Below are 18,530 nucleotides of genomic sequence, written 5' to 3' on the forward strand. Positions count from 1 at the left end.
AACAACTATGATTATAAAGATAATCGGTCCTCATCCAAAAAAAAGAAATCTAATTATCTTTAGTTACAGTTACAGAGGGCTTGTCAGACTACCTTTACTATGTGCATCTCCACTCTCTCATCCTCATTTCCATGACTTTTGCCACTTCCCAAGCTTCACCTAATCCCATTTAGTCGTCCACTCTCCCAAACTGCACTCAACAGCCAAAAGCGTCGCTCAAATGTCATATAAAAGAGGTGGGGCAGTTTGGCAATAATGTTGGGTCGCTTCGATCCTTTCCATTACAATATCAAACCGCAGGACCAGACGACTCGGTCTGAATAATACATGTCAGGACTTGAAGCGTCCTACCCATAGATATGATTTTTCCTAAAACTAACGCGTACAAATTTACTCTCGAAATGCAAATATTCAGCAGGGACAGGGAAATGTCACATGTTTGTTCTGTGATATCCTACCCATGTACTGGCAATTATCCAACCGCAATGTTTGAAGAGCTTTCGATCTTAAATATTTGTTGCAGACAAATCGACACCAGATTTGACTGCGTAAATAGCTTCCTAAAATTTTGGAAAACTTGTTTCATTCCTCATCACTATACGTAGCATTTACAGGGTTAAAAGCTGAATAGCATTTACAGGAAAACTTGAATAAATAGTGTGCTTAAATAACATCTTATCCAACCTATTAGCTTCAAGTCGACAACTTAAATTATGATAAAAACCCGCCTCCAGGCATATTAGGTGGGGCCTGGGAGGATAATTGTCCTTGAGACATCAATTGTGATCTGCTTGGGCCTTGAACATACCCCTGACCAATTAGTGCACCAACCATTTGCTGCTGCTGCTGTGACTGTTGCTGAAGCTGCTGGTGCTGTTGGGACTGTTGTTGAAGTTGCTGCTGTTGAAGCTGCTGCTGCTGCTGTTGTTGAAGCTGTTGAAGTTGTGGATGTTGTTGTTGTTGTTGCATTTGAGAATGTTGTTGTTGCTGCAACTGAGAATGTTGTTGTTGTTGCAACTGAGAATGTTGCTGTTGCTGCATTTGTTGTTGTTGTTGTTGTTGTTGTTGCTGCTGCTGCTGCTGCTGCAATTGTTGTTGCTGCTGGCTAGGTATTTGTGGCTTGAAAACGACCATGTCCTACATGCACAGAAAACACAGATTAGTTAGATGTAAAACAGAGAATAAAAGAAGGTATCAATTCCTTGTACATCTTACCCCAGGAAAAAGCATTCCAATCAAACGGCTGGCCTTGTCCGAAACAGAAAGCAGAAGCGTCTGAGAAGGCAATTGAATAACCGCACACTGAACTCATAGACAACACATTCATCATTTTACTAGAAATAACTTCAGCAATTCATGACGATGAACATGCTTTCCTATATCCAAAGTAACATTGCACTCAAAAGCATGAAACTATGATGTAAGGACAAGAGATGATTAGCACACATGCTTACCTGTTTCTATTATTTAGACTTTAGTTAGTTGTGTCTTTTTCGCTTAGTTTCTAATTCTTAGTTTTTCAAATTTCTAAAATAGGAATAGAGTGTGGTTTCTATTTAGATTTTATTGATGGTTTATAAATACCATTGTATACAAGAGATCATCAAACTTGATATTTTTATTGAATTGAATAATTGAAATTCGATTTTCTCCAAAAACCCTAGATTTTGGGTAATTATCCTATTTAATTCTATTGTTTGTTCTTCTTCGATTGCTTCCGCTGATGGATTACATCTAAAGATCCTGAAGATTTAGCAAGCCCAATTAAGATATATAATGTTGTTAACATTCATTTATTATCACTATAAAACATAGATGGCATCTGTTAAAATAGTATAAATTGTACCAATTAAACTTAAACACCACTTTACTCAAAAGCCGGAGCTGATGGATAGAGGCACATGATCATATCTCGAAAGGGCCGTGGTCTTAACATGGGGGAGGCACGTGTCAAACAACATTACAACACCATGGGCATGGGCCTCAGAATACCCACTCATAGCAAAGAGCTGCAACAAAGGGTGGGGCCAGGGGTTTGGCAGAACCCAACCAGTTTATTATTGAAATGAAATTTAAATAATTTTTAACCAATAACTCTTGAAAATGTTAACCTGCAACATATAAGATTATCTTATGATTGAAAAAGTTCGATTAATCCAGGACAAAAGGACAATAAAAAAACTAAAAAGTACCAAGATATGCTATCACTTTGATAATAGATTCATCAATATAGGAATGGTCACTAGTAAAAGCCAACTGTGTAAATTGAAAAAAAAATTAAGATAGCTAATTTAAAAAAGACTAAAATAAAACAGCTGAGCCTCCAGATACTCACAAGCTTCTTTTCTTGGAGTTGTCCTAGAAAACCATGGTGATTCAGTGCCCGGAAAACTAGAAAATCTGCCTTGCCAACATATTGCCTAAAGTTAAGAAGAAATTTTCAAAAAAAAAAAAAAAAATCAGAATAAAAGAACAAAGAATATTGTACAGAAGAAGAATATTATTGGCAACTGCAGTCCATAAGTCACTAATAAAGAAGACGACATTAGTAAGTTACTTGTTATTCATGTGGTCCTGAGATATGAGCCGAACTATTTGCATCATTAGTGGCCAGTCTGCCGCAAGCCTGAAACAAACCAAAGAGCCTTATAAAGAGCATGACTTATAGAGACACCCAAAAAAATGAATATTATTCGTAAAATACAATTTTCATATAAAAGGATTTGAATAAAGGACACTTATTGCAACACAAAATAAATTGGGGAACCAAAGTGGGACACTAATAAGACCGTAAAGTTTAGGGCCAATTACAGTTCACCATATACTCTCTGCTAAGTGCTAACAGAAATCAGAGGTGCACATGAAGAAGAAGAGTCATGAAACTAACAACCGCGTCATGATACTAAGTTAAACCATCAGTCCATCTCTTTCATGAAGATCAACTATAGGTAATCGTTAGACTTATGAGTCTCCTAGGGCTAAGAATGATTTGATAAACAATTAAATCTAGGGTGGTTACCTTTTCTATCAGCATCATTTCTTTTACTTTCAAAGGATATCCAACTCCAAAAAAATTACTATTTCATGGGGTATGATGACGTTGGTTAAACATGGATATATTCCAATGGTGAGATTTCTCACACTGGAGATAGTTCATGACGAATGAGAAATTTATATAAACAGGAAAGTCTGTTGGTCTCCTTTTATGCGAGCAAAGATAGTCTGTTGATCTCCTTTTATCTTGAAACCGACCAACAAACCAGCCCTCATAATCTATCAAGAACGAAGGTTTTCAACAGGTAACGAATGTAATCGCTGTCAAGATACATTTATAAATTTATCCTTTTTGGTATCAAACTGATAATGCTTGGGTAGAAAAATGATTAACATCTAAAATCTAAGCAATGAAATTAATAAAAAAATATAACCGATAAGGAACTTCAAAGTATAACTATGTGGACTTACGTCTCCGATGCTGATGCACTCCTGTATCCCTGCCAAAATTAAAGAAAGAAATTGGTCTGTCAATTTATGGGGGTAAAGAAGGACATAGAAAATTTTGAGATTCTTAGGTCTCAAAATAATAAATACATTGTTCAATACAATAAGAGGATAATTAATGCTGCAAACCACTCCTTGCTAGGTTTACCAACTATAAAGGTAAAAAGATTGGTACAGATGAACACATACATTTAATGGGACAGAAACATTTGTAGGCCAGCTCATCCCAAATAGAACTTTTGTTTATCCACAATAGAAATTGCTCATTTACCACTAAGATGTGCAAAATAAAAAGAATAAACATAAATGAACCAATCAGCAATTCAACAGATGGTCCTAAAAAAGACTCGAGTTCACTAAGTAGAGTCCGAGGTGGATACCCATTTCCTTGTCTTTTTCAAGTTCACGTAGCGATTTTAGGACATGTTTAAGGAAAAAAAAGTATTTTAGAAATTTAATTAAGTCTGCAGTACACTGCTTTCCCTGTATACTTTAGAATATGTTGTGGTTTTACACATAGTATGTTTTTGTAACTTCTAATTAGCTACAATAGGATAATTCTAGGTTTAGTGGTTTACAAAATTCTTAGTTTGTGTAGGAAAATATAACTACATAAACAATCATGCTACCTTTACACCCCTAAATGATACCCCGAATTGATACCCCGAATTGACACCCCTACTAAAAAGTATACTTCCACAATGAGTTAATGATTGCTTTTTGGTGGAGATGACCACCATGTGGATCATGTACACAAAAAATCAACTCATCTCAATATCTCTAGCCTTGTTAGATGAGTTTAACACAATTGGAAATATGTAGACCGTTAAGAAAATTGCAATTTGATTACAAATCAGATTACACAACTTTTGACAAGATTACAAATATCAAAATGAGCTGATTTATTTTGGAGATTCTTTGCATGGTGGGGAGATCATTATCCACCAAAAATCAGTCATTAACTCATTGGGGATGTACACTTTTTGGTAGGGGGTGTCAAATTGGGGTATCATTTTGGTGATGTCAAGGTAGCCCAACCGTTACAGCTGTTTAAACATAAATAAGAATAGCATTCAAAGTAGAAAAAATTGAACACATCTTTACCCTATAGCTAACCAAAACCAACCAAAAGAGAAGTGTAGAATGAGATGGCCTACTATACAGTAAAGAAGCAAAAAGAAACGTTTACAGTACAAATAGTTTTAAACAGCCTTGTTTAACTAAATAGCATATAATGGAAAAACAGTATCTCTTTTTTCAAATGTTTATCTATGATGGCACCCACAATTACTCAAACAATGAAGTAAAAGAATATTATAGACAAGAGGATGCACATAATTGATGAAGAACTATGAGCTTCCCATGTGGATGCAATGATATAGATTACGTTATATAAAAATTAGATAGAGATGATACACCACATAGCATAAAGAGGTATAAATGTGACATACTTGAACAACAATTGTGTAACTAGAACAAATAACCTTGATTATATATTCTTCAAACAAAACAGATATCAGAAGCAATGCAATAGTCTTTTCCAAAAAATATATCATTCTTAATGAATTAGGGCTGTCTCTCAATCGATCGGTTGATTAAGAGACTGCCTTTTATGAGACCGGGCTTTCAAGTCTGGCCGATGGAAAATTTACAGACTGGTAGTTATAAGCCCTACCCATTGACAAGAAAAATCATTTCAAGCTTGTCTAAAACATACCTCAAGTTTAGTGATAAATACAGGTTGCCCTTGTCTCTGTCCAGATAAAGCTCCCTACACAGTGAAAAACATCACAAACTTCAAAGAATGGTCAAGCTGCCAACCACTTTAATGTAAAGACAGTGAGGCTGTAAATGGAACCAAAACCTTTAGTGAGGCACTAGTAAATGAAATTCTATATGATACAGATGTTACCATGAATGATATTGGCGTCATGGTGTAAAAATTAGTTAGTAGATCACATTATTATGACACATTAAAAGTGGAGACTATCTGGATCACTTTTACGTGAATAGAATTGATGCTGATCAATATGATGTGTACCAGCCCAAACACATGCACAACATCTTGACTGTCCACCCATCATGTACGAATGGTCCAGATAGTGTCCTCTTTAAGTGTTGTCTTCTTTCATGCAATATACCATTTTGCTAAATTCAATAAATTTTTGAGAAATGAAATTTTGCACGAAGCATCTCGAAATCAGTAAAATGTACATAAAAGAAAAAAAATTACCTCCCAAACTTTTACATATTTGGCTGGTGTTGTTTGCATACCACCCGCTGTCTGTTGTGGCAACGTCTGCTGTGGCAATGGCATGTTAGCTGTTGAACTATTGGCTACCCCAATAGACTGCATCCCTCCCTGAGACATTCCCGGAGTAGGGATCATTGTGCCACCACCTGAAGAGATACTTGGACCAAGGCTGTTCATGACATTTTGATTGATTGCTATCCCATTTTGGCCAATTTGAGCACCGGGATTATTTCCTTGGTTCATTCCAGGTACTGGTTGACCTATGCCAACAACTCCTTGAAGATTGTTCAACGGTTGTGACACACCATGGTTTGAGTTTGCCGACAGATTAGAAGTAGCAGAAGGAAATGAACCAAGAGTAGTGCTTTGTGTAACCTGTGCACTACCTATTACTGCCCCTGATCCACTTATAGATGTGATACCTGACTGTGCAGATGAGAATACATTTTGAGCAGCAGGTAAAGCAGATGACACCATGCCACTAGATATCATATTTGACATGTGCATGGCTACAGGAGTTCCACCCATTGTTTGAAGACCCATAGAACTTGCTCCGGTTAGAGAAGCAGAGCGTACTTGAGAAAGATTGTTAAGAATGTTCACATTTGCTGCAGAGGACCCGATAGGTATTAACTTTCAATACATCGCAAGTAAGAGTTCTCTTGCTTTTCCATCTTACTTAACTAAAAGCATTTACCAACAATCAGAAAGCATTTTTCCATATGTTTTGCTCTTTTTCTTTTTCTTCTTTCATATAGCTCCTTAATAAAAGTTAGCATGTTTCTATATTGCCTCTCTGCTCTGGTTATAAATCCTTTACGATTACCAAAATAAAAAGGAAAATATGATGTGCATAAGTCAATTGTTGACTGAGAAACATATCGACTGATTACATCAGAGTCAATGCGCCGTATGAGCTTAGTTTCAGGATGCCAATTCCTACAAGTTTCGCAATAACAGCGGACATATGTGGAACGAACTTAATTAAATTGTGGCAAAGGATAAATAAAGAGATAAAAAAGAACAAGAATCAGCTGATCCTGTCCACATCGTGCACCAAAATTCTCAATATCCTCATCCACCATACAACTTTTCAAACCAAACATCTGGTTCATTGATGGGGATCAGAATTGTTGGTAGAATGTCACTTCAGCTAGAAAATTAACGTAAAGATCAAGAAAAGGTTCAAACAATCTAGTCCACCTTATAGCATTAGATGTTATACATGCCTGGTAGCCCTGTAACAAAGAATTTGCAGCACCATTTCACTCCATACCAAATCTACCAATGAAGAGCACCCGACCCTGAGATTCAACAGCTGTGCACCCGAGGGGAGGTTGTGGGTTCGAACTTGCTTGCGTTGTCTAGAGGGGTTTTCACTCGTGCAATAATGTAAGCCCTTCAGGGCTAGTGACAATAGACTTCGGGCTAGGTTTCTATTGAGTCGATTACAGCTCCATGTGGGATTAAACCCTTTGGGGCTGGATCTGATAGCCTTCCGGCCAGGTGGAGGTGACGTGACTGCTTAGTTATATCAAAGCAAAGTCTTCATATAGGTGGCTCTTGTGTGAATTGGTCAAAAGTTTAAAAGGCTAAATTACAGTTTTACGGTTTTACCATTCTATTAAGCTACGTAATAAGTTATACAGTTTTTTTTCCTTATTTCCTCTCCTATACATATTATCAAATGACATAAAAATCTCATATACGTGCTACATTCAAAGTGTACACTAGAATTGAACATTATACTTTGGGTAAAGGTTGAGGGATACCATTCACAACAGGCTTGAATTCCTGAACGTTATCACCATTTGTAGTAACCTCTTGGGACGTTGAAGATGGTGAAGAAGTATGCAAGGTTGGGATACTTTGAGAAGCACCATGCGAAACAGATGGAAGATGGCCAAAAGCTGGTCCTGATGCCAATGAAGTTAAAGTGCTTGGCTCCTGAATAACATTTTTTCTATTAACTCTTAAGTACTGATAAAATAATAAACAATGTATAGCTTTGATTACTCTCCAACAACAAACCAGTAACTCTAGGAGACTGGGGTAAAGTAATATACAGACTTACAACTTTCACAGTAGCAGTGGGAAGGTTCCCAAGAGGAACAGATTGGCGATTTACGTGTAATCCATTTACTGAGGATAATGAACAAACTGTAAGCACTCTAATCAGAAAGTTGAGTGTGCATCATAAAATACAATACACAGTCGGCAACCAGCAAATCAAAAATATACATTTTTTATGTTGTTCCAGAAAGGTTAATAATCTTTAAGAATTTTTCTGTACCAATATGGACAATGGCAACGGAAGAGATATTTCTACCAAAACATTTTGGTCTTCCTAACAATTAAGAGGTTGGTGAACATAAAATAAAGGTGACAGAACAGCTCAGGGAAAAGCTCATCCCATTATTGTTCTCCCATGTTTCAACGCTCTAATAATTTATGCAATTCAATGTGGTTGGAGTAAAAGTGGAATACAGACAGAATATGAAAAGGATAAGGACAATGGAACTGTACCATCTCATTGTCTCCAAAATCAGTCATAATACCAACTTACTATTGTGCTAATGATTATTCTAGAAGGTTTGTGGTATCCATACTAGTCCAAATCAATTAGCAATTATCTCCATTAATAGGGGAATGATGGATATAATTAGTGTTGAGATTATACCTCCACACTTCTAGTTGTGTCCCGCCTATGTTCTATCTAAGTGCCTCCTCTTGATATACAAAATATTCCACATTACACAACATCAACCTTCTAAAATAGTCGACTATCAGAGCTTTGGCTAATTAGATTCCCACACAGTTTCTAGGTTGTGCCCCACCTCAGTTTTATATATGGGCTTCATCTACATGCTAATTAAGTTCCGCATCATAAAAGTTTTATCTTTTAGAATAATCAACTATCACAGCTAAGGTTAATAGAGATTCTACGCAGTTATGCTGATGGGGAGTACTGAGATTAATCCTCCCCTTTCAAGGTTGTGTCCTACCTCTGTTCTATCCACGGGCTTCCTCTTGATATTAATAATACGCCACCATTTCTACAAGTTCAATCTTTTAAAGTAAAATATCAAAATTCGTAACCTGAATATATCCTAGAATAACGCTAGACTAAAATTATTTCAAAATAGCAGCAATGGAACCTGATTCTAACAGCCCTAAAAAAATAGCGATCTCAATTGGTCTTAAATTATAGACTGCATCAGTATTTATTTTTATTGTTCTTATATATTAAAACCAATTATACCACAAAGTAGTCCCTTGTTAGCATGTGAGGAAAACAAGTGGAAAAGGTGAACCGCTCAATAATCAAAATGCCAATGCAAGTTACTTGAAAGTGAAAATTATTAATAACACAAACAATGTCCTGACTTTCTAGAGTCTGTAAAGAGAGAGTGAAAAATGATGAATTGTCAAATACACTTGCAACGAACCTGAGGTTGGAGGAGGCCCAGAAACTTGAGGAATGGAGGTATCCATCTTTACTGGACTTTGATTTGATGTAATGTTTGTTATTCCAGAGCGGCTTAGGGCATTACGAGCCTCCATGAAATTCTCAGAGAGTAGGACAAGAAAATAGGGGTTCTTAATATTATCAACCACTGGATCAGCCACTCGAGGATTGCGCTTTCCCTAGATTGACATAGTGAAATACTCAATATAATGCCTTAGACAACATCTTCTCTTTATACACAATACTCTGATAATGCACAAAGTAAGCTCTAAGATTAAATAAAGCAAAACTAGTGAGACTGAGAGGTTCTTCACGTACAGAAAATCTATATTTCAAAAAATTTAGTAAGCAGGTAATAAATTAGTTGAGCTAACTCCCCAACATGTCAAACTTCTAATCTTATGCTCTTCTTTGGAATTTATGATGCCAGAGTTTGACTAGTTGTTTTTCGATGGTTACAAACTTTATCCCTAACCCCCACAAATCCCCTTTTCCCCCATGAAGGTGGGAATCAAACCTAAGACCTTTAGCCAACCTCCCAAGTCATGACCAGTAGGCCACTGGACATACACTGTACACATTGTACATACTACATACATGTCCTGACTTTCAAATGGAAATTGGTGATGAGGGGAGGCTTTGGAGGCTTTTAGGTGAAGACCTTATATTGTAAATTGTCAATTGACATGAAAACTCCTCTTTCAAGCGAAGTTGGCACAGTCCCAGAATATTTTATTTGTTAGATCTATTCGCTATGTGGTATTTGAAACATGATTATCAAGGTTGATCCTATAGGATTAGGTTATGTGGATCCTCCTCATTCATTATTGTGAAGTTTAGCAGAGGAGACCTGCTAGCAATTTATACTTTGTTATCCTGTGGCACAGGCCACTGTCTATGTATCATCCCTTTTAAAGTGGGAATTTCCTACTCAAATCTGGTTCACTAGGCTAAAGATTTAATCTATGAAAGGTCAAACTTATCTATCTTAAGTTTGCAATTAGTACACATCTACAGCATCTTACTATGAGAGAATAACACACTAAAACTTGGAATCCAATACAAACATGCTATAATGGTATATGTGACTTCTTTATGAAGCAACAGTTCAAAATTGAGTTCACACAGTCCAGTTCCTCCATAAGAGCCTAATTCTTTGGGTTTTATCCTAGGGGTTCTAATTAATGAGAGCAACGTACTGCCCATCCCAATTTCTCGTAAGAGGGTTCAGGGAAGGATCCAGATATTGGATTTATCCATATGCAGAGAGTGAAGACCATTTGGAAAATTGTGTAAAGTATACTCCTCAAATAAGAAAATAATTGAAGGACTAATATTCTCAATCACAACTGTCACATACCGCAGTATATATTGCTCTTAGTTTAAGAAGCTGCTTGGGAGATATGACTGACAAAGAAAGGGAACACTGCATGCAAAAACACAAATAGTGAGCATAGACACCATTTAACACAGAAAGCAGCGTACTATTCCAAATGGTGGTTTTTCCTCTCCATATCACATCATACTGTATGTATCATGGGCCATAAGAGTAGCGGGAAAAAGATACTGACTCACCTTAGCAAATGATTTAGCAACTGTCTCAGCATCAGCCAGACAACTCTCTGCTGATACATCATTATTTTCACTTTGCTCCATCTTTGGAATTTTTGGCCGGTACACTGGTGTGGGCAACGGGTAGGGGTTGCTGGCAGCAATAAGAATGCAATGTTTATGTCCATCCACATTTTGAGCTCCAGTTCCACTAGGAGGTAAAGGAAACATCTAAATCGCACAGAGAACAATTAAATGTTGTGTAAAGAATGGTCCGCAAAGGAAAATATCAGATACTGAAATATTGAGAATCAACTAAACAATAAATATATACATATATACAGAGAGAAAGATAGAAACACAGATATGTGCATGTTGATTAACTATCTCCACTCAAGGAGAAATCATAGATGCATAAAGGTTACTCTCTCATGTGCAGGTTTCAGTTTTGATTCTTTAGACCTAGTACTATTTTCTCTCTACTCCCTCAACACCCCTTGTCATTTGTTCGAGATTACTTAAATATCCACTAAACCTCTCAAGTCATATGCACACAGGATCCTCCTTATACCATTGAACAATGCAAAGTCAGTCAATGTATTCACTATTATATCTTTTTTCAAATGGCAGACTGTGTTACATATGTACAGGTAAGTGAGTCTGCTCTGGTGTGCCAGATCCAACATATACAAATATTAGGATTTGGTGAAGTGTTTATGATTAACACCCCTGCAATTTTCTTGACCTTTTCTATGATAGAAGTAAGGAGTTCAAAGCTTCTTACTACTTCTGCAGCTTCACAAGAGCGGAGATGCTAAAAGCTCTTTCTTCTTCCTCTTCCCTTCTCCGTTGCAAATGAGTCAGTGTTTCAGAACACAAAATCTGAAAACTTGGTCAGTTGGAATGAAGACCAAGTCCGACTCGGTCTATGCAAGAATTGACTCCCAACTCAGCCAGATTTGGCACATGTCCATGCACCTAGATGCTAGGACATATATTTGGCATACAAATAGAATTTTTAATAATATTGTTTCTCAATTATCCATACGAGAACATTGAAAGTTTGTATAGGAAAAGAAAATGTTTCTTTTATTTTCTTTTCTCGGTGTTTGTGTGTGTGTGTGTGTTGGGGGGGGGGGGGGGCAATCTATTCTATGTTATGCTCGGTAGCTGAGACTTCATAAAAATATCTATTAAAATAGAAGCATCAAAAACACAAAATAATTATACATCACAAATATCATAATGAGTTGCATGAAGAACTTAGAGTAGAAAACTGCATACCATCAATGCTTCAGAAAGTCCTTCTGCAATTGCCACATCACTAAAGCCTCCACCAGTAAAGGATATTGCTGAGAGCCACTGTAAGAAAATGTCTACATTTCTTGTCCAGCCACTCCGCTGCACCAAACAAGCTGCATAAAGAAAAAGATGAAGAAAAGTCTCCGTTACAAAAAAAAATATAAAGATTTTCTTTTTACTCTCAATAAGAAGGTGAGAGGTCTAATAGCTCTTCAAAGAAAAGGAGACGACCTAACACAAGATTGTCGAGGAAGTCATAGAGACTTTGTAGGATGTCATATGTAATTGCCTAATTGGTGATTTCATACATAATTGGAACACTCTTGTAACATGAGTGGTTCACGTTTGAGTGGTCCAGTAGCTCCTTGCAACTTGAGACTGATATATTTTTTTTTTTTTTTTTATTTTTTTTTCGGTAAAGTATAGTGTGTGTATATATATATCGAAAAGAAAAAGGGTGAGATATCCTACTGTACAAGCTACAAAATACTAAGAAGAAAAAACATAGAAAAACCCTATCAACAGCTCATAATGGATTCCCATCTGCACACGAAAGCCTGGAAAGGGATGTCTCGAAACTCGTCATTCAACCAGAAAAACAAACACACTATTGTATTATTTAACTTGATTGAACCTTTTATTTTCAATTGAATGGAATGGATTTTAATATTTTATCAATCAAAAAAAAGGGAAGGGGGGTAGGGGGGAATCGATCGAAAAGATGTATTTTGTTTAAATGGAATGAAACATATTATCTTACGTTCAGCAACCCACTGTTTTGTGGCTGTGTTTCCCCCAAAGAAATTTGAAAATCCTTTTTGAAAAGTATTAGATGCAGCAGTGCATTTGAGGATAACTTGTGTGCATCATACAGAACTAACGATGCAAAGACTTCTGCCTTTTGGGGAGACTTCTTGGCAAATGCTTATCCCGAATTTTGGATTGAACTTGTGGCTGGAGAGGAACCATAAACTTTATTACAACAAATCTTGTACTTCAGATCAGATTGCTTGCAACCTAAAGTCATGTTTCTAGGTTTTGTCATCATTGGATGTGAGGGTGAGAGACTGAGAGGAGTGTGATATGAAATCTCACTTTTGGGGACTATAATTTTGGCAACTTGTTATAGTATTCTATAGTATTGTTGCACTACCTACCTTGGTGTCTTGCTAATGGGTAGTTGATTACTGAAATCTTTGTTTGAATATAAAAAAATAAAACCAAAAATCAATAACCAAAAAACTAAAATAAAACTGAAGGAAAGACAGTATTAGTCTATTACAAGATATACACTTCTCGAAAGACCAATAAGTGTGACATGGAACTTCCACTCAAGCAGCATGAACACCTAATATATAAGTTGGTAACAGGAAGAGTTGAATTGGGTAATAAGTTATGAAATTTTATTACGACTAAATGTGATCAAATAGAATTAGAGTCTAGTGAATGCTCCACTATAGTTGAGAGTCTATTAAACACATGAGGAATCATAACGGAGAGGCATGCTCTTAATGACAGCCTCCGCTAGCATCAAATTTTCGTCTAACCGAAGGAAAGAAAGCAAATGCTTTGAAGCATAGCAGTGATGCTAAACTTTAACCAAGCGAGTGCAATGTCAGAACGTACCACTATAAGATCCATGAGCATTGAAAACAACAAGGGAGAACTCAGCATTTGCAGCAGGAAGTTTCTGTCACAACAAACAACAATATAATATCATAAAATGAACACCGCACGCCCATAAACAGTTTACCATCCTTAAACAGAGCTACAACTTTTTCGTGATAGGTTAACAAGCGATTGCGAAAGGGAGTTGCGGTGAACTTCACACAAGTAAATTAAGTGAAAAAAATGATTGTGTCATCAGACATAATGGCACGTATCTGATTGTGCTACCTAAGAAGTAAAGGCAGAAAAAATAAAAGATACAGAATAATATGATATCATAAATTATGTATATATATATGGACTTCTTAATATTGGTCAAGTGGATAGCTGCCAGTGGTGGAGGTAGGAATGTGTTCCAAGTTGTAGATTATTCAACCGCCAATGATCTTACCAGTTACCACCTTTAGAAAAAAACAATTTAATTATCGCGACAGTTTTCTAACCAGAGATAAAAGATCTCCCTACACACATAATACTAATAATACTAATATTACTACTACTAATAATAATAATAATAAATACCTCAGAAAATGATAAATGATCTTCAAATCTAACTTTCTCATGCCATTATAAAGGCCACAAAAGAATCTTTCCAATAAGAAAATCGTTCTGCAAGTTCTGAAGGAAAAACATTGACATTGCCATCTAGAACACCGGAAGATATGGCATATTCACATAAGATTGTTAAGATCAATGCAAATCATGTAGTGATAGCATAGTTCTAGATATGGTAGAGAAGGTTTTTGTACTTTGGTTACTTGTTTCTTTGAATTATTCGTTTCCTATAGGTTACGACTATTTTATATTTTATTTTTTGAGAATTTCAAATAAAATATTTTACATATAAAAAAAAAAGAGTAAAGAAAATTTGTCAAAACAGATGGTTGGGTGTGCTGTGTACGGACAATTTCTCATGCTGGATCCAATGTCTTCCTATTTAGTAGTCCATTGAGATATATATGATTCAATTCTATCACGACAATAATTCATATAACTTAATTTGTTTCATCAATTTAAAATAAGTACCTGCCCTGTCAACTCATTCCCACAAAAGCTCCTGCACAAAAAAAGTAACACTGCTAGAATCAGTCGAACGCTAACAGACAAGGTGCTAGATACTTGTTACAAATAACCCACGAATCACTTTAGAGGATTCAGGAACACAATAACTCCATACACTCTTATCAAAGCCCAGCCTACATATTGATTCACTGATAAATGAACATACCATGAATCACTCTTAACGTGTTTGGCAAGTAACAACAAATATAATTTACAGTATACTACACTCTCATTCCAACCAAAACATGAACACTACACAAAAATCCACTCTCATATCAAACAAACTATGAACCAACAACTTATAAACATTGAGCAACAAAAAAATTAACATCCCAAGACATAGTTTAATGAATTGAGCAACAAAACATGAACAAAAACAACAGTCCAATATATGTCAAAAAATTCATACTTGCACTTAATTATACATAATTCAAAGAACTAACAATTACCCATCTCAAGTTTAACTGTTTTGAAGATTTTCTACTACTTTTGGATGCATAAAGATTAAAACTTTAGAAAAAATTTAGTTTACAGGCATAAGAGAAAAGATAGTTTTCAAGAAAAAACAAAAACACACCTGATGATTTTTTCCAAGTAGTCAGAAACAATTGAAGCCCAATAAGGACCGATTGCTGCTGTTCCTTCAACAACAACAATCATTTGCTTTTCCGCCATTTTTTTTTTCTTCTGATCAAAGCATTTGAGAGTTTTGAGGCCTGGTCTTGCTTTTTGCTTCGCTTACGTTAATGTTTTTTGACTTTTGAGTTGTCTTTTTGTTAAAATATCGTGGAAGTTTACTGATATCTCGTTTTTTATCGACTTACATTGAAGCGATATATTAACTGAACTGGTTCGATGTGTATAGGAGGTACAGTACAGAAGTCAGGAGGTGTCAAAAATCTTGCCGAAAAAACAAAAACAATTCTATTCGAAAAATGCAACCATTTTTTCAAAAAATATATCTAAAACCATTATTGCACAGTGGGCGAAAATGTTCCTAAGAGATTTCAAGGTGCCAGGTCAGTAATATTTTTAAGTGGATATATAAAGTTAATTAAAAGTCACGACAATATTTTAATTAATTGCAAGTCAGTTCCTACTACAAATTACATTTGACGTTGGATTTGCTCGAGATTATCTAGATGTTCTCGAGATACATATTATAAAAACAAAACAATTACACGCTAAATCTCTAAACCAATTCGCGATAACTACGAATCATTCAAACACAAAATTTGAATCTTAAAAAAAAAAACTTCTTCGACTTCAACTAGGAATCCTAAAAATCCAAAATACTAACCAAATAAATAAAAACACCCAAAATCCAAAACCCACGAATTCTCAACCTCAACAAAATGAAGAGTTCTTGCATAACTCGTGTTAGTTAATAATTTAATCATTTCCTTCTTGATTGAATTTCAATCAGTATGTGTTGCTGACCAAGTTACGAAACTTGTCTGACCAACAGATCTCTTGCCATGAGTAAAATAATATCTTCAATTAAAGGATGATAAGAAGGTCATGCCACAACGGATGCTACCACTGCTTTTCTTTCTGACCGCTTTGGAGTGGTTGTCTCCATCACTTTAGCCCTTCCTAAAAAAAGTAAGGTTCTTAGTCTCTTACTACCAGTACATCCATTCCCACAAAGCAAACTTGCAATAGCTAGGTGCAGTATGCAAGTTTACGTTATAAAAACGTGATGGCTTTAGATCTATCCACCTAGACAAATCAAGTACAACTACGTACATGCCAGAATGTCAAAATTGACTGCGGCAGCTCTATTTATAAATGAAACCCATACAAACAGTTCAGCTCAAGAGGAAGCAATTCGCCATTCCATTGATTCGTAAGTTTTTTTTAGTAATCTATTTTTCACTATTCTTTCAAGGAATATATTGAAATCTATATTAAATTTTGAGTTATTCTTATTGTATTTTTTGGTTAGAAATTTCTTTTTGTATGAGTTGTTTTGGGTAATGGATGTGAATCATTTTCCATTGAAAATAGAATTTTGTGTGTGTTGCACTTTCTACATCAACACTGGCTTGCCCTTCATCGCCTTTTGATGGCCAGCCAGTTTCAGCAATAACAATCACCAAATCCTAGAAGCCAAGGAGCTTCAATGCTGAAAAAATCGCGTCCAGTTGTCCATCTAGCATGTTAAATTGTACGAAGTTGTGTGTTACCGTCTAGCACTCCTGCATTGGGTCTAAATAGAGCATAATCAAGTGTGTCAGCTGAGCAGCCAAAGAATGGATATGGATTATTTATCATGAAAGGAGAACTGGTGGCTATTAGGAAGCTAAACAATGGCTTTAACACAACAGTATCATAGCCTTTTCGAAACTTCCCAGTTGAAGGGGGACTAGAGGAGGATAATATGCCTAATGAATGTGGTGTGGACACTTTGATTTAGCGGTCAAGAGACATGCCAACAAGGGCTGTGTGGAGGTTTCGCATAGCTGGAAGAAGACTTACTATCAATAATCTGTTCGTCGTTGATTACCTACTAAGATGCGAACAATATTTGTTGTTAGAGTGTAAGGAAGCACATGAGTACTGATCCACTGCTGAGCAAAGGAGAGCTTGGCAAGGTCAGGTATTTGTTCATTAGGTACAGTGATGGTTACTTCAATGTCAATGTGTGCAAATGCTCTTAACGTCGAGGGGTTGGCATTGAATAGCCTAACACGATTTATAATGGTTTTTGGAGGAGAAAGTGTGTAGCTTCTTCTACTGGAGGAAGATCATTTGCTACTGTACCATAGTTCATACCAATGGTTCCTTGCACGCCTAATGCAATAAAGAAGCCAATTATATTAAGGGCACAGACAAAATTTGTAACTTAATATAGTTGTACACATCCTCTGAAAAAGGTGATTACAAATGCTAATAAGACACTGGCAACAGCTGAAGTGGAGACACCATTTTCTTTCTCCATGTTTGCGGTGGGATGGCTGGGGTGAATAGCTAGTAGCTGCTAGCTAGCCTCACTTAGAAATATTTGAAGTTGATCAGATGCTTTTCTTTGGATATGGGGAGTTCCTGATGCCATGGTATCAAGTGTAATGAGAGCAAACTATTTATTCATTCGCATATATATTTTCTTTATCAAGTGTAGTCAAACTATTTATTCATTAATATATTTTATAGTGTTCTTGTTCTTAAAACCATGTATGTATTTTTTTGCTTTAATAACCATTATTTTTTTATGCTATCAAATGAGGTCCTTTCTATGGACCGCCAGGTTAGGCTACAGACCATATGATTTTCATGCATACCTCAACGTTGGCGAATCAACAAATAATTTCTTTTGTTCTTTGTATATTAGAGCGAAGTTAGATATGAAATGAAATCAGAGAAGTTTGGCACAAAGGTAAGATCACCTCTTTATTTTCTTCTTATTATGTTTCTTAATTTCAATTTCTTATTATGCGTTCATTGTTTATAGATAAATTGTTGAGCTTTATAATGAACTAGAACCAGTACCTCTGAAGCCCCAAGGTTATTATGCATGTTGTGCACGAAGAAGTCATTGTAGCAATTAGTTTTACTTCTTTAGATTTCATATAGAACATTAGAAGGCGTACAACAGGGTACTGGCAACAATATTTGACTTATTTAGATCTCCTATGAAAGAGAGCAATTACTTTTATTTCTTTGAATTTGATTATATACTCGATAGGGATGTTGGCAATATTTGGGATGTTGGCAATTTCA

General features: G+C 35.9%; 1 protein-coding gene and 1 pseudogene across 1 annotated transcript; both read right to left on the reverse strand.

Moving 5' to 3' along the window:
• Positions 1-539: 539 nt before the first annotated feature.
• PFT1 (phytochrome and flowering time regulatory protein (PFT1)) lies at positions 540-15,547 on the reverse strand. Its single transcript, XM_086575900.1, has 16 exons — positions 15,385-15,547; positions 14,772-14,802; positions 13,704-13,767; positions 12,060-12,190; positions 10,800-11,006; positions 10,585-10,650; positions 9,205-9,403; positions 7,830-7,897; positions 7,528-7,702; positions 5,735-6,363; positions 5,219-5,272; positions 3,466-3,494; positions 2,558-2,626; positions 2,336-2,420; positions 1,216-1,302; positions 540-1,137 (listed from the first exon to the last, which is right to left on the reverse strand). The coding sequence occupies exons 1-16, from the start codon at positions 15,480-15,482 to the stop codon at positions 712-714; spliced, it is 2,418 nt and encodes an 805-aa protein (XP_086432026.1). The 5' UTR covers positions 15,483-15,547; the 3' UTR covers positions 540-711.
• Positions 15,548-16,326: 779 nt separating this feature from the next.
• Positions 16,327-17,751, reverse strand: LOC147479697 (glucan endo-1,3-beta-glucosidase pseudogene; annotated as a pseudogene).
• Positions 17,752-18,530: the final 779 nt, after the last annotated feature.

This window comes from Coptis chinensis, chromosome 8, assembly GCF_015680905.1.
Source record: "Coptis chinensis isolate HL-2020 chromosome 8, ASM1568090v1, whole genome shotgun sequence".
Lineage (NCBI taxonomy): Eukaryota > Viridiplantae > Streptophyta > Magnoliopsida > Ranunculales > Ranunculaceae > Coptis > Coptis chinensis.